The sequence below is a fragment of the Oncorhynchus mykiss genome, chromosome 3 (assembly GCF_057628025.1).
Source record: "Oncorhynchus mykiss isolate SJ-2025 chromosome 3, ASM5762802v1, whole genome shotgun sequence".
Taxonomy (NCBI): domain Eukaryota; kingdom Metazoa; phylum Chordata; class Actinopteri; order Salmoniformes; family Salmonidae; genus Oncorhynchus; species Oncorhynchus mykiss.
In genome coordinates, this window is record NC_143024.1 from 3,215,306 (window position 1) to 3,233,208 (window position 17,903).

General features: G+C 44.0%; 1 protein-coding gene across 4 annotated transcripts in view; it reads right to left on the reverse strand.

Moving 5' to 3' along the window:
• nipal2 (NIPA like domain containing 2) overlaps positions 1-17,903 on the reverse strand; it is a 46,667-nt gene that overhangs the window by 25,215 nt on the left and 3,549 nt on the right. For 3 of the 4 annotated variants that reach the window (XM_090219419.1, XM_090219424.1, XM_090219427.1), the window contains exons 2-3: positions 8,927-8,995; positions 5,688-5,859 (exon numbers count right to left, since the gene is read on the reverse strand). In XM_090219419.1, coding sequence (XP_090075545.1) covers positions 5,688-5,859; positions 8,927-8,995 — 241 coding nt within the window. Of the gene's footprint in view, positions 1-361; positions 538-5,687; positions 5,860-8,926; positions 8,996-17,903 lie in introns of those variants that run through there. The other variant, XM_090219434.1, reaches the window with a different exon arrangement.

A 17,903-nucleotide genomic window follows, 5' to 3' on the forward strand; every position in this document is an offset into this window, starting at 1 on the left:
TCATTCACACCCCTCTCCTTCACACCCCTCTCCTTCACACCCCTCTCCTTCACACCCCTCTCCTTCACACCCCTCTCCTTCACACCCCTCTCCTTCACACCCCTCTCCTTCACAACCCTCTCCTTCACAACCCTCTCCTTCACAACCCTCTCCTTCACAACCCTCTCCTTCACAACCCTCTCCTTCACAACCCTTCCCTCCTACATGCATCATTCCTGGACAAACGTCAGGTGTGTTTCTCAGGGTCACATGTCTTCAGTCCAGCAAGACATTTTCCCAGAGAGATGTTAAATATACCAACACCAAATCTTTGAATTTAATGAAGATAATAACCGTTCTAAAATCTGACATCACTACTCACAATACCATGTGTCATCCTCTGTGATTTCCCATGGTCCTCTTCTCTCTCGGTTTCTGTATCGACTATGAGCTGTTCTACAGGATGACAGTCCTCTCCAAACAATTCCCCAGCCTGATAATACGCTCATTAGTTACCATGGTGAGGACGGATCACTCTGCAGCCCGCAGCCTGGAGCTGGGAGGAATAGTCTGTTTCATTAGTTACCATGGTGAGGACGGATCACTCTGCAGCCCGCAGCCTGGAGCTGGGAGGAATAGTCTGTTTCATTAGTTACCATGGTGAGGACGGATCACTCTGCAGCCCACAGCCTGGAGCTGGGAGGAATAGTCTGTTTAAATGAACAGTATAAAACAAATCAGAATGGAGAAAAACACCCAAAACACCCATCACTCACGACTCCTAAAGCACCCTGGGATCACTCACGACTCCGAAAGCACCCTGGGATCACTCACGACTCCTAAAGCACCCTGGGATCACTCACGACTCCTAAAGCACCCTGGGATCACTCACGACTCCTAAAGCACCCTGGGATCACTCACGACTCCTAAAGCACCCTGGGATCACTCACGACTCCTAAAGCACCCTGGGATCACTCACGACTCCTAAAGCACCCTGGGATCACTCACGACTCCTAAAGCACCCTGGGATCACTCACGACTCCTAAAGCACCCTGGGATCACTCACGACTCCTAAAGCACCCTGGGATCACTCACGACTCATATAGCACCCTGGGATCACTCACGACTCCTAAAGCACCCTGGGATCACTCACGACTCCTAAAGCACCCTGGGATCACTCACGACTCCTAAAGCAGCCTGGGATCACTCACGACTCCTAAAGCACCCTGGGATCACTCACTACTCCTAAAGCACCCTGGGATCACTCACGACTCCTAAAGCACCCTGGGATCACTCACGACTCCTAAAGCACCCTGGGATCACTCACGACTCCTAAAGCACCCTGGGATCACTCACGACTCCTAAAGCACCCTGGGATCACTCACGACTCATATAGCACCCTGGGATCACTCACTACTCATATAGCACCCTGGGATCACTCACGACTCCTAAAGCACCCTGGGATCACTCACGACTCCTAAAGCACCCTGGGATCACTCACGACTCCTAAAGCACCCTGGGATCACTCACGACTCCTAAAGCACCCTGGGATCACTCACGACTCCTAAAGCACCCTGGGATCACTCACGACTCCTAAAGCACCCTGGGATCACTCACTACTCCTAAAGCACCCTGGGATCACTCACTACTCCTAAAGCACCCTGGGATCACTCACTACTCCTAAAGCACCCTGGGATCACTCACTACTCATAAAGCACCCTGGGATCACTCACGACTCCTAAAGCACCCTGGGATCACTCACGACTCCTAAAGCACCCTGGGATCACTCACGACTCCTAAAGCACCCTGGGATCACTCACGACTCCTAAAGCACCCTGGGATCACTCACGACTCCTAAAGCACCCTGGGATCACTCACGACTCCTAAAGCACCCTGGGATCACTCACGACTCATATAGCACCCTGGGATCACTCACGACTCCTAAAGCACCCTGGGATCACTCACGACTCCTAAAGCACCCTGGGATCACTCACGACTCCTAAAGCAGCCTGGGATCACTCACGACTCCTAAAGCACCCTGGGATCACTCACTACTCCTAAAGCACCCTGGGATCACTCACGACTCCTAAAGCACCCTGGGATCACTCACGACTCCTAAAGCACCCTGGGATCACTCACGACTCCTAAAGCACCCTGGGATCACTCACGACTCCTAAAGCACCCTGGGATCACTCACGACTCATATAGCACCCTGGGATCACTCACTACTCATATAGCACCCTGGGATCACTCACGACTCCTAAAGCACCCTGGGATCACTCACGACTCCTAAAGCACCCTGGGATCACTCACGACTCCTAAAGCACCCTGGGATCACTCACGACTCCTAAAGCACCCTGGGATCACTCACGACTCCTAAAGCACCCTGGGATCACTCACGACTCCTAAAGCACCCTGGGATCACTCACTACTCCTAAAGCACCCTGGGATCACTCACTACTCCTAAAGCACCCTGGGATCACTCACTACTCCTAAAGCACCCTGGGATCACTCACTACTCATAAAGCACCCTGGGATCACTCACGACTCCTAAAGCACCCTGGGATCACTCACGACTCCTAAAGCAGCCTGGGATCACTCACGACTCCTAAAGCACCCTGGGATCACTCACTACTCCTAAAGCACCCTGGGATCACTCACGACTCCTAAAGCACCCTGGGATCACTCACGACTCCTAAAGCACCCTGGGATCACTCACGACTCCTAAAGCACCCTGGGATCACTCACGACTCCTAAAGCACCCTGGGATCACTCACGACTCCTAAAGCACCCTGGGATCACTCACGACTCATATAGCACCCTGGGATCACTCACTACTCATATAGCACCCTGGGATCACTCACGACTCCTAAAGCACCCTGGGATCACTCACGACTCCTAAAGCACCCTGGGATCACTCACGACTCCTAAAGCACCCTGGGATCACTCACGACTCCTAAAGCACCCTGGGATCACTCACGACTCCTAAAGCACCCTGGGATCACTCACGACTCCTAAAGCACCCTGGGATCACTCACGACTCCTAAAGCACCCTGGGATCACTCACGACTCCTAAAGCACCCTGGGATCACTCACGACTCCTAAAGCACCCTGGGATCACTCACGACTCCTAAAGCACCCTGGGATCACTCACGACTCATATAGCACCCTGGGATCACTCACGACTCCTAAAGCACCCTGGGATCACTCACGACTCCTAAAGCACCCTGGGATCACTCACGACTCCTAAAGCAGCCTGGGATCACTCACGACTCCTAAAGCACCCTGGGATCACTCACTACTCCTAAAGCACCCTGGGATCACTCACGACTCCTAAAGCACCCTGGGATCACTCACGACTCCTAAAGCACCCTGGGATCACTCACGACTCCTAAAGCACCCTGGGATCACTCACGACTCCTAAAGCACCCTGGGATCACTCACGACTCCTAAAGCACCCTGGGATCACTCACGATTCCTAAAGCACCCTGGGATCACTCACGACTCCTAAAGCACCCTGGGATCACTCACTACTCCTAAAGCACCCTGGGATCACTCACTACTCCTAAAGCACCCTGGGATCACTCACTACTCCTAAAGCACCCTGGGATCACTCACTACTCCTAAAGCACCCTGGGATCACTCACGACTCCTAAAGCACCCTGGGATCACTCACGACTCATATAGCACCCTGGGATCACTCACTACTCATATAGCACCCTGGGATCACTCACGACTCCTAAAGCACCCTGGGATCACTCACGACTCCTAAAGCACCCTGGGATCACTCACGACTCCTAAAGCACCCTGGGATCACTCACGACTCCTAAAGCACCCTGGGATCACTCACGACTCCTAAAGCACCCTGGGATCACTCACGACTCCTAAAGCACCCTGGGATCACTCACTACTCCTAAAGCACCCTGGGATCACTCACTACTCCTAAAGCACCCTGGGATCACTCACTACTCCTAAAGCACCCTGGGATCACTCACTACTCATAAAGCACCCTGGGATCACTCACTACTCATATAGCACCCTGGGATCACTCACGACTCCTAAAGCACCCTGGGATCACTCACGACTCCTAAAGCACCCTGGGATCACTCACTACTCCTAAAGCACCCTGGGATCACTCACTACTCCTAAAGCACCCTGGGATCACTCACTACTCCTAAAGCACCCTGGGATCACTCACGACTCATAAAGCACCCTGGGATCACTCACGACTCATAAAGCACCCTGGGATCACTCACGACTCCTAAAGCACCCTGGGATCACTCACGACTCCTAAAGCACCCTGGGATCACTCACGACTCCTAAAGCACCCTGGGATCACTCACGACTCCTAAAGCACCCTGGGATCACTCACGACTCCTAAAGCACCCTGGGATCACTCACGACTCCTAAAGCACCCTGGGATCACTCACGACTCATAAAGCACCCTGGGATCACTCACGACTCCTAAAGCACCCTGGGATCACTCACGACTCCTAAAGCACCCTGGGATCACTCACGACTCCTAAAGCACCCTGGGATCACTCACGACTCCTAAAGCACCCTGGGATCACTCACTACTCCTAAAGCACCCTGGGATCACTCACTACTCCTAAAGCACCCTGGGATCACTCACTACTCATAAAGCACCCTGGGATCACTCACTACTCATATAGCACCCTGGGATCACTCACGACTCCTAAAGCACCCTGGGATCACTCACTACTCCTAAAGCACCCTGGGATCACTCACTACTCCTAAAGCACCCTGGGATCACTCACTACTCCTAAAGCACCCTGGGATCACTCACTACTCCTAAAGCACCCTGGGATCACTCACTACTCCTAAAGCACCCTGGGATCACTCACGACTCCTAAAGCACCCTGGGATCACTCACGACTCCTAAAGCACCCTGGGATCACTCACGACTCATAAAGCACCCTGGGATCACTCACTACTCATAAAGCACCCTGGGATCACTCACTACTCCTAAAGCACCCTGGGATCACTCACTACTCCTAAAGCACCCTGGGATCACTCACTACTCCTAAAGCACCCTGGGATCACTCACTACTCATAAACCACATGTAGAACTTTCATAGTCCAAAATACTCTCAAAAAAGTAGAAAAATACTGTGATACGATATCTTGGCCATATTGCCCTAGCCTGGTCCCAGGTCTGTTTATACTGTGTTGCCAACCTTAAGAGTTGGCCAGACAGATCCGAGACCAGGCTAGGATAAAAGGAGAGGACTGCACCCGAAGGTCAATATTTAACCTGCCATTAGAATGTTTACACTGAACATGTGACAGCTGCACCTGCCGGGGTAGAGAACGGCTTCACAGGGATTGGTGGATTACAGAAACCAGCAAGTCATCCGATTGGCTAAAATGGGATGTGTCACCTGGAGGTATAGTAGGGCGGCTCTCTAGACGCTGTATCATGATCTGAGGTCAGTTTTGTGTTTTTCTCCTTCTGAGGGTTAAGGTCAGGATAAGCTGATCCTAGACCTGTCCTTATACAGGTCTAGGGTCAGGATTGGGGAGGATAAGCTGATCCTAGACCTGTCCTTATACAGGTAAATTCTACCAGGAAAGTGGCAATTATAAGAGGGGTTTCATGTTGATGCTTAATGCAATAAATGATATAAAATTGTCCATAAAATCTAGATAAATAAGCAATAATCCTAAAGAAAGGTCTGCGTCTTTACCTATGACTGAAACGCAGCCCAGTGGTGCGATGAGGGAGGCCGGGGCGAAGCCGTAGGCTGCGAAGTTCCCCAGCTCCCCTAGTCCCATCAGAACCACGCCACTCCACCACAGCACTGACGTGTAGTAGGGCCCGGAGTCGCCGAGCTGGGACTGGCGCATGTGGGCGTATTTCTGACAGCGAGAGGACAGAGGGCACAGAGTCAAAAAGAACAGCACTTCATTCACATGTTCAGAGGAGCATTGGGAAAATACACAAATAATACAGTAGCTAACATAACATCAGTAAACACTAGTGTTGTATCTCATAGTACTGTACAGGGCCTCCTATAACACTAGTGTTGTATCTCATAGTACTGTACAGGGCCCCATTAAAACACTAGTGTTGTTTCTCATAGTACTGTACAGGGCCTCCTATAACACTAGTGTTGTATCTCATAGTACACTAGTGTTGTTTCTCATAGTACTGTACACAGTCTACTAAAACACTAGTGTTGTTTCTCATAGTACTGTACACAGCCTCATTAAAACACTAGTGTTGTTTATCATATGTTACTGTATACGGTCTCCTAAAACACTAGTGTTGTATCTCATAGTACTGTACACAGCCTCCTATAACACTAGTGTTGTATCTCATAGTCCTGTACACTGCCTCCTATAACACTAGTGTTGTATCTCATAGTACTGTACACGGCCTCCTATAACACTAGTGTTGTATCTCATAGTACTGTACACGGTCTCCTATAACACTAGTGTTGTATCTCATAGTACTGTACAGGGCCTCATTAAAACACTAGTGTTGTTTCTCATAGTACTGTACACGGCCTCCTATAACACTAGTGTTGTTTCTCATAGTACTGTACACTGCCTCCTATAACACTAGTGTTGTATCTCATAGTACTGTACACGGCCTCCTATAACACTAGTGTTGTATCTCATAGTACTGTACACAGTCTCCTATAACACTAGTGTTGTTTCTCATAGTACTGTACACAGCCTCCTAAAACACTAGTGTTGTATCTCATAGTACTGTACACAGTCTCCTATAACACTAGTGTTGTTTCTCATAGTACTGTACACAGCCTCCTAAAACACTAGTGTTGTATCTCATAGTACTGTACACAGTCTCCTATAACACTAGTGTTGTTTCTCATAGTACTGTACACAGCCTCCTAAAACACTAGTGTTGTATCTCATAGTACTGTACACAGTCTCCTATAACACTAGTGTTGTTTCTCATAGTACTGTACACAGCCTCCTAAAACACTAGTGTTGTATCTCATAGTACACTAGTGTTGTTTCTCATAGTACTGTACACAGTCTACTAAAACACTAGTGTTGTTTCTCATAGTACTGTACACAGTCTCCTAAAACACTAGTGTTGTATCTCATAGTACACTAGTGTTGTTTCTCATAGTACTGTACACAGTCTACTAAAACACTAGTGTTGTATCTCATAGTACTGTACACAGCCTCATTAAAACACTAGTGTTGTATCTCATAGTACTGTACACAGTCTCCTAAAACACTAGTGTTGTTTCTCATAGTACTGTACACAGTCTACTAAAACACTAGTGTTGTTTCTCATAGTACTGTACACAGTCTACTAAAACACTAGTGTTGTTTCTCATAGTACTGTACACAGTCTACTAAAACACTAGTGTTGTATCTCATAGTACTGTATACGGCCTCCTATAACACTAGTGTTGTTTCTCATAGTACTGTACACAGCCTCATTAAAACACTAGTGTTGTATCTCATAGTACTGTACACAGTCTCATTATAACACTAGTGTTGTATCTCATAGTACACTAGTGTTGTTTCTCATAGTACTGTACACAGCCTCCTAAAACACTAGTGTTGTATCTCATAGTACTGTACACAGTCTCATTATAACACTAGTGTTGTATCTCATAGTACTGTACACGGCCTCCTATAACACTAGTGTTGTTTCTCATAGTACTGTACACAGTCTCCTAAAACACTAGTGTTGTTTCTCATAGTACTGTATACGGTCTCCTAAAACACTAGTGTTGTATCTCATAGTACTGTACACAGCCTAAAACACTAGTGTTGTTTCTCATAGTACTGTACACGGCCTCCTAAAACACTAGTGTTGTTTCTCATAGTACTGTACACAGCCTCCTAAAACACTAGTGTTGTATCTCATAGTACTGTACACAGTCTACTAAAACACTAGTGTTGTATCTCATAGTACTGTACAGGGCCTCCTATAACACTAGTGTTGTATCTCATAGTACTGTATACGGCCTCCTATAACACTAGTGTTGTATCTCATAGTACTGTACACTGCCTCATTAAAACACTAGTGTTGTTTCTCATAGTACTGTACACAGTCTCCTAAAACACTAGTGTTGTATCTCATAGTACTGTACACAGTCTACTATAACACTAGTGTTGTATCTCATAGTACTGTACAGGGCCTCATTAAAACACTAGTGTTGTATCTCATAGTACTGTACAGGGCCTCCTATAACACTAGTGTTGTATCTCATAGTACTGTACACGGCCTCCTATAACACTAGTGTTGTATCTCATAGTACTGTACACTGCCTCATTAAAACACTAGTGTTGTTTCTCATAGTACTGTACAGGGCCTCCTATAACACTAGTGTTGTATCTCATAGTACTGTACACAGTCTCCTAAAACACTAGTGTTGTATCTCATAGTACTGTACAGTCTCCTATAACACTAGTGTTGTTTCTCATAGTACTGTACAGGGCCTCATTAAAACACTAGTGTTGTATCTCATAGTACTGTACAGGGCCTCCTATAACACTAGTGTTGTTTCTCATAGTACTGTACACTGCCTCCTAAACACTAGTGTTGTATCTCATAGTACTGTATACGGTCTCCTATAACACTAGTGTTGTATCTCATAGTACTGTACACTGCCTCCTAAACACTAGTGTTGTATCTCATAGTACTGTATACGGTCTCCTATAACACTAGTGTTGTATCTCATAGTACTGTATACGGTCTCCTAAAACACTAGTGTTGTATCTCATAGTACTGTACAGGGCCTCCTATAACACTAGTGTTGTTTCTCATAGTACTGTACAGGGCCTCCTAAAACACTAGTGTTGTTTCTCATAGTACTGTACACGGCCTCCTATAACACTAGTGTTGTTTCTCATAGTACTGTACAGGGCCTCCTAAAACACTAGTGTTGTTTCTCATAGTACTGTACACAGTCTCCTAAAACAAACACGCCCTTACCTGTATATTCAGAGAAATGCTGATGAGGAAGTTCCCACATATTGAAATGATGATTCCCAGGAGATACGTCTGAAAAACAATATTGTCATGAAGGAGAATAATATTGTCATGAAGGAGAATAATATTGTTATGAAGGAGAATAAAGGAGAATAATATTGTTATGAAGGAGAATAAAGGAGAATAATATTGTCATGAAGGAGAATAAAGGAGAATAATATTGTTATGAAGGAGAATAAAGGAGAATAATATTGTTATGAAGGAGAATAAAGGAGAATAATATTGTTATGAAGGAGAATAAAGGAGAATAATATTGTCATGAAGGAGAATAAAGGAGAATAATATTGTTATGAAGGAGAATAAAGGAGAATAATATTGTTGTGAAGGAGAATAATATTGTTGTGAAGGAGAATAATATTGTTGTGAAGGAGAATAATATTGTTGTGAAGGAGAATAAAGGAGAATAATATTGTTATGAAGGAGAATAAAGGAGAATAATATTGTCATGAAGGAGAATAATATTGTTATGAAGGAGAATAATATTGTCATGAAGGAGAATAATATTGTTATGAAGGAGAATAAAGGAGAATAATATTGTTGTGAAGGAGAATAAAGGAGAATAATATTGTTATGAAGGAGAATAAAGGAGAATAATATTGTTGTGAAGGAGAATAATATTGTCATGAAGGAGAATAAAGGAGAATAATATTGTTATGAAGGAGAATAATATTGTCATGAAGGAGAATAATATTGTCATGAAGGAGAATAATATTGTTATGAAGGAGAATAATATTGTCATGAAGGAGAATAATATTGTTATGAAGGAGAATAATATTGTCATGAAGGAGAATAATATTGTCATGAAGGAGAATAATATTGTCATGAAGGAGAATAATATTGTTATGAAGGAGAATAATATTGTCATGAAGGAGAATAATATTGTCATGAAGGAGAATAATATTGTCATGAAGGAGAATAATATTGTTATGAAGGAGAATAATATTGTCATGAAGGAGAATAATATTGTCATGAAGGAGAATAATATTGTTATGAAGGAGAATAAAGGAGAATAATATTGTTATGAAGGAGAATAAAGGAGAATAATATTGTCATGAAGGAGAATAATATTGTCATGAAGGAGAATAATATTGTTATGAAGGAGAATAATATTGTCATGAAGGAGAATAATATTGTTATGAAGGAGAATAATATTGTCATGAAGGAGAATAATATTGTCATGAAGGAGAATAATATTGTTATGAAGGAGAATAAAGGAGAATAATATTGTTATGAAGGAGAATAAAGGAGAATAATATTGTCATGAAGGAGAATAATATTGTCATGAAGGAGAATAATATTGTTATGAAGGAGAATAATATTGTTATGAAGGAGAATAATATTGTTATGAAGGAGAATAAAGGAGAATAATATTGTTATGAAGGAGAATAAAGGAGAATAATATTGTTATGAAGGAGAATAAAGGAGAATAATATTGTCATGAAGGAGAATAAAGGAGAATAATATTGTCATGAAGGAGAATAATATTGTTATGAAGGAGAATAATATTGTTGTGAAGGAGAATAATATTGTTGTGAAGGAGAATAATATTGTCATGAAGGAGAATAATATTGTTATGAAGGAGAATAAAGGAGAATAATATTGTTATGAAGGAGAATAAAGGAGAATAATATTGTCATGAAGGAGAATAATATTGTTATGAAGGAGAATAAAGGAGAATAATATTGTCATGAAGGAGAATAATATTGTCATGAAGGAGAATAAAGGAGAATAATATTGTCATGAAGGAGAATAATATTGTCATGAAGGAGAATAAAGGAGAATAATATTGTCATGAAGGAGAATAAAGGAGAATAATATTGTCATGAAGGAGAATAATATTGTCATGAAGGAGAATAAAGGAGAATAATATTGTCATGAAGGAGAATAAAGGAGAATAATATTGTCATGAAGGAGAATGGAAATGAAAACTATCTGTCAACGGAGGGAAAAGTCAATATGTTCATGAAATGTAATCTCAAGATGACGGACGAACAGGGGGATACAATTGATTTTCAAAAAAGGGTTTCACCGTTTCAGTGGAAGAGGGGAGGGAAGGCCCCGTCCGATCGTAGCTGTGAGTGATAACTACCTCCTGCTGAACTAGTCCCCGAAAACACATTAGCACTGCGTTACACAGTACAATTATGGATTTGTTTTTCACAGAATTCATTTATTACATGGAAAGATTTTTTAAATTGTTTTTATTCATGCAGTATGGAACCGTGGATTTATGGGTAATCCAGAATGGGTATGATGATCTTATCCTTGTTCTATTTAGGCAATATGGAACTTAGATAAAAGATGGAGTTGAATGTGTCTTTCTGCCCATAATTTCATTTTAAAGTCCTCAAATGTTTGTTTTTTTTGCCATCATTCTTTATATCATTGATCTCGGCTTCATAATATAGTTTAGTAACATTTCTCATTTTGCAGGAAGTCAGACAGACTTGTTAGCCACTTCCTGTTGTCCCGTCTCTTTCAACCAATACAGTTTCTTAATTTCCTCATCGATCCACAGAGCCTTAACAGTTCTAACAGTCAATTTCATGTTTATCAATAATTTGAAGAAGCAATTTCATAAATTCATCAAGTGCAGTGTCTGGATGCTCTTTATAAATCACATCAGACCAACAAATAACATCCACATAAGAGTCACAGCCATATCTTGTATGATCTCTTGTATACTATTTTAGGCCCAGCTGTTGGAACTTTGTCCTTCCTGTATATAGCCACTATATTGTGATCACGGCATCCAGATACAGCTCCAGAACAAAGTTCTATAGTATTAGTGCAAATGTGATCGATACATGTGGATGATCTTGTTCCTGTAGTGTTTGTAAACAACCTGGTAGGTTGATTAATAACCTGAACCGGATTACAGACACTGGTTGCAGTGAGAAGCTTCCTCTTGAGAGGACAGCTTGATGAAAACCAGTCAATATTCAAGGTCCCCAAGAAAGTAGACCTCTCTGTTTACATCACATACACTTTCAAGCATTTCACACATTATTTAGATACTGACTGTTAGCACTTGGTGGCCGACAGCAACACCCCAAAAGAAAAGGCTGTAGATGAAGTGCCAAGTGAACCTGCAACCACAACACATCAATAACACTTGACATAAGATGTTCTCTAAACATTACAGGGAATATGGCTCTGAATATATACAGCAACACCTCCCCCCTAAGCATTCCTGTCTCTTCTATAGATGTTATATCCTTGTATGTATCATCAAATTAACTATCTAAGTGAGTCTAAGAAATGGCTAATGTATTAATGTTATTTGATGTTAGGAAGTTAGAGTTCATGAACCTTATTTGTAAGACTACAGATAGCCCATATTACTATTTTCAGCACCTTTCCTGGGTAGCTTATCACAGATAGACATAATATGGAAAAGAGCAGACAAAGAAAGAGAAAAAAATATACACATTCAGCAGTCCATTAAATCAACCAGGAGCAGGGGAGGTTCCCGAGGAGTCACTGTCAGGACCGGCAGGGAGAGTGGGCCCGATTCCTTCCATGGGCGGAGTACGCCAGTGAAAGGGAGGACAGTAGCAGGAGACCCAACTGTGGTTTGTGACTGCTATCATTTCCCAGTACAATTGCAGTAATTCCGTTACTGATTTTCGGGAAATTCTGTTACCGATCCGCAACAGAATTACAAGTTTTAAATCTCTTATTAATTAATAAACAAGTTTGATATCAGTAACAAACTAATTGATAGCTTTACTTTTACTTGTTAGTTCTGTGAACATTCATGATCCTCCCTCTTCACGAGGCAGAGAAATTAGAATTTAAAGGGTTTCTGGTAATGGAATTATAAGGCATAAAAGCAATGTTTCTTAAACGTACAGGAGGCAAATCATTTCTCCAAAACGATACTGAACAAAAGTATAAAAAATGCTGAAATAAAATATTTTTTTAAAAAGTATCTGAAATTGTGAAACAATTTGTTTACATCCCTGTTAATCCCATAAACCATCTCCAGTGTCAACCGGCCTCACAACCGCAAACCGGGTGTATGGCGTCGTGTGGTCGAGTGGTTTACTGATGTCAACATTGTGAACAGAGTGCCCCATTGTGGAGTTATGGTATGGCCAGGCATAAACTACAGACAACTAACAACTGTATTTTATCTATGGTCATTTGAATGCACAGAGATACCGTGATGAGATCCCAAGGCCCCATTGTCGTGCCATTCATCCGCCGCCATCACCTCACGTTTCAGCATGATAATGCACGGCCCCATGTCACAAGGATCTGTACACTTCCTGGAAGCTGACATTTTTTCCCCAGTTCTTCCATGGTCTGCATTCTCACTAGACGTGTCACCCCATTGAAGAGGAGTGGGGACAACATTCCACAGGCCACAATCAACAGCCTGATCAACTCTATGTGAAGGAGATGTGTCACGCTGCATTAGGCAAATGGTGGCGACACCAGATACTGACTGGTTTTCTGATCCACACCAGATACTGACTGGGTTTCTGATCCACACCAGATACTGACTAGTGTTCTGATCCACACCAGATACTGACTGGTTTTCTGATCCACACCAGATACTGACTAGTGTTCTGATCCACACCAGATACTGACTGGTTTTCTGATCCACACCAGATACTGACTGGTTTTCTGATCCACACCAGATACTGACTGGTTTTCTGATCCACACCAGATACTGACTGGTTCTCTGATCCACACCAGATACTGACTGGTTTTCTGATCCACACCAGATACTGACTGGTTTTCTGATCCACACCAGATACGGACTGATTTTCTGATCCACACCAGATACTGACTGGTTTTCTGATCCACACCAGATACTGACTGGTTCTCTGATCCACACCAGATACTGACTGGTTCTCTGATCCACACCAGATACTGACTGGTTTTCTGATCCACACCAGATACTGACTGGTTCTCTGATCCACACCAGATACTGACTGGTTTTCTGATCCACACCAGATACTGACTGGTTTTCTGATCCACACCAGATACTGACTGGTTTTCTGATCCACACCAGATACGGACTGATTTTCTGATCCACACCAGATACGGACTGGTTTTCTGATCCACACCAGATACTGACTGGTTTTCTGATCCACACCAGATACGGACTGATTTTCTGATCCACACCAGATACGGACTGGTTTTCTGATCCACACCAGATACTGACTGGTTTTCTGATCCACACCAGATACTGACTGGTTTTCTGATCCACACCAGATACTGACTGGTTTTCTAATCCACACCAGATACTGACTGGTTTTCTGATCCACACCAGATACTGACTGGTTTTCTGATCCACACCAGATACTGACTGGTTTTCTGATCCACACCAGATACTGACTGGTTTTCTAATCCACACCAGATACTGACTGGTTTTCTGATTACACCCCTACCTTACTTTGAAGGGATCTGTGACCAACAGATGTGTAATGTGAAACCCATAGATTAGAGCCTCATGAATTTATTTACATTGACTGATTTCTTTATTTGAACGGTAAAAATCAGTAAAATCTTTTGACATTGTTGTTTGTTTATATTTTTGTTCAAGTTTAAAATATGTAGATTTTTGTTGGCAGTTACTTCAATATTATTTAGTTTTAAATGTATTTCTAAAAATATTTTAGAAGACTTTTTATGTTGACCCCTTTCCCATCTTTTAGATTTTTAGAATGGTTGAATATATATATGCCTTAATTCGTTTTAAAAAAAGATATAAAAAAATATAGACTCCTAGCTTTCATTTGACACCCAATTTAACACGTTTCTATGAACTTCACATGTTGGTTCTCATGGGTCCTTTTACATGGAATTGCACAGTAGTATTCATCAGCCCATTCACTCAGAGGGAACAGAGGTCTGGCTTCCTTGTAGCAGGAAGGGCAAACATAACAAAGGCCACAAGCAGGCTGGCACACTAGGGAGTGTCCTACTCGACAAACATGACCTAATTGGCCTGGCAGGTCCGTTCTGGTCAGGGTGCTTCTTACAGTAGACTGCCCAGTTGGAAGACGTTCCACTACTAAGAGAGACATTTGTATCCAACAACACACAGAGGTCTACTATAATCTGCTAATCCATGGACTGTGGTGTACTGTATGTCCTGTACAGGAGGAGGTCATCTGATACTTGTAACCTGCATAATGAGGTCAATATTTTACCAACAGATTACATGTAACAGCACATAACAATGATGATTTTGTTTTCCACTCAGATAGACTCTGCAGTTGTTTCAAAGACCCCCAAGAAGTTCCACCTTCATTCCTGACTATTCTGTCCCTAACATTCTACCCCAGAGTGTTCTAACTCTGTCCCTAACATTCTACCCCAGTGTTCTAACTCTGTCCCTAACATTCTACCCCAGTGTTCTAACTCTGTCCCTAACATTCTACCCCAGTGTTCTAACTCTGTCCCTAACATTCTACCCCAGAGTGTTCTAACTCTGTCCCTAACATTCTACCCCAGTGTTCTAACTCTGTCCCTAACATTCTACCCCAGAGTGTTCTAACTCTGTCCCTAACATTCTACCCCAGTGTTCTAACTCTGTCCCTAACATTCTAGCCCAGAGTGTTCTAACTCTGTCCCTAACATTCTAGCCCAGAGTGTTCTAACTCTGCCCCTAACATTCTAGCCAGAGTGTTCTAACTCTGCCCCTAACATTCTAGCCCAGAGTGTTCTAACTCTGCCCCTAACATTCTAGCCCAGAGTGTTCTAACTCTGCCCCTAACATTCTAGCCAGAGTGTTCTAACTCTGCCCCTAACATTCTAGCCCAGAGTGTTCTAACTCTGCCCCTAACATTCTACCCCAGAGTGTTCTAACTCTGTCCCTAACATTCTAGCCCAGAGCGTTCTACCCCAGAGTGTTCCAACTCTGTCCCTAACATTCTAGCCCAGAGCGTTCTAACTCTGTCCCTAACATTCTAGCCCAGAACATTCTAACCCAGAGTGTTCTAACTCTGTCCCTAACATTCTAGCCCAGAGCATTCTAACTCTGTCCCTAACATTCTACCCCAGAGTGTTCTCTATAGGGCCTAACATTCTACCCCAGAGTGTTCTCTATAGGGCCTAACATTCTACCCCAGAGTGTTCCCTATAGGGCCTAACATAATCGAATGTGAGTGCTGCTTCCTGCATCTCCTCCCTCTGGGTCTGACCAGGTCTGAAGAGGTGACAGAACAGAACTCTCTCTCTGGGTCTGACCGGGTCTGAAGAGGTGACAGAACAGAACTCTCTCTCTGGGTCTGAAGAGGTGACAGAACAGAACTCTCTCTCTCTGGGTCTGAAGAGGTGACAGAACAGAACTCTCTCTCTCTGGGTCTGAAGAGGTGACAGAACAGAACTCTCTCTCTCTGGGTCTGAGGAGGTGACAGAACAGAACTCTCTCTCTGGGTCTGACCGGGTCTGAAGAGGTGACAGAACAGAACTCTCTCTCTGGGTCTGAAGAGGTGACAGAACAGAACTCTCTCTCTGGGTCTGAAGAGGTGACAGAACAGAATGAGACTGATGTTCTCCTCCCCCACTGTCTCCCTCTCTCTCTCGGTGTCCAGGGGGGCGGACAGCGTGTTTCTTTGTGCTACGTGACAATGAAGAACTGTGACGGGCTGGGGATGGAGGAGGGGGTAAAGAGATGGGCTGATCCGTGGCCTCTGACCTGGGGGGGGAGGAGGGAAGGGAGAGAGCAGGCTGGGGTATTGAGTTATCTCACAGCTGCCAGCTGTTCAACCCTTATAGTACAGTAAACCCATTCTCCTGCAGAACAGTCTCTTCTCCTATTTCTACAGTATATGCCTCACACCTCATCACTGCCCAGGCCCCGCTGACAACGTGGCTGACAAAATTCACCTCGGTCCTCATCTCTGCCCAAGCCCTGACAACGTGGCTGACAGAATTCCCCTCAGTCCTCATCTCTTCCCAGGTCCCCCTGACAACGTGGCTGACAGAATTCACCTCAGTCCTCATCTCTGCCCAGGTCCCCCTGACAACGTACCTGACAGAATTCACCTCAGTCCTCATCTCTGCCCAGGTCCCCCTGACAACGTACCTGACAGAATTCACCCGAGTCCTCATCTCTGCCCAGGCCCTAACAACGTGGCTGACAGAATTCACCTCAGTCCTCATCTCTGCCCAGGCCCCCCTGACTACGTGGCTGACAGAATTCACCTCAGTCCTCATCTCTGCCCAGGTCCCCCTGACTACGTGGCTGACAGAATTCACCTCGGTCCTCATCTCTGCCCAGGTCCCCCTGACTACGTGGCTGACAGAATTCACCTCGGCCCTCATCTCTGCCCAGGTCCCCCTGACAACGTGGCTGACAGAATTCCCTGCCTGGGACAGATGGGAAGATGAGTATGAGGAGGAAGTGTATCTGCATGCAGAGGGGAGGAAGTGTATCTGTCTGCAGAGGAGGAAGTGTATCTGCGTGCAGAGGGGAGGAAGTGTATCTGTGTGCAGAGGAGGAAGTGTATCTGTGTGCAGAGGAGGAAGTGTATCTGTGTGCAGAGGAGGAAGTGTATCTGTGTGCAGAGGAGGAAGTGTATCTGTGTGCAGAGGAGGAAGTGTATCTGTGTGCAGAGGAGGAAGTGTATCTGTGTGCAGAGGAGATAGGAGGACAAGAGGCCATCATGTACTCTGTAGGCTATACATGGTTTCAGAGGGAGCCTGTAGAAATATCCTCTCTCGTGGACAGAGGCATGTAACATAGAATGATACGCACCATTTTAACTTAGGGTTTCCAAGACGACTGGAAATAAACCATGTCAATATAGTGATTCATTTATTCCAACCTCAGCCTTGAAAACAGGTACCACAGCGGCTTAGAGAACTCCTCACGGTCCAACAGAGAATACCACACAAAGCACCAATTACTAAAACAAACTGTGTGTTGGCTTCCAAGATACTGTGAATGACCAGG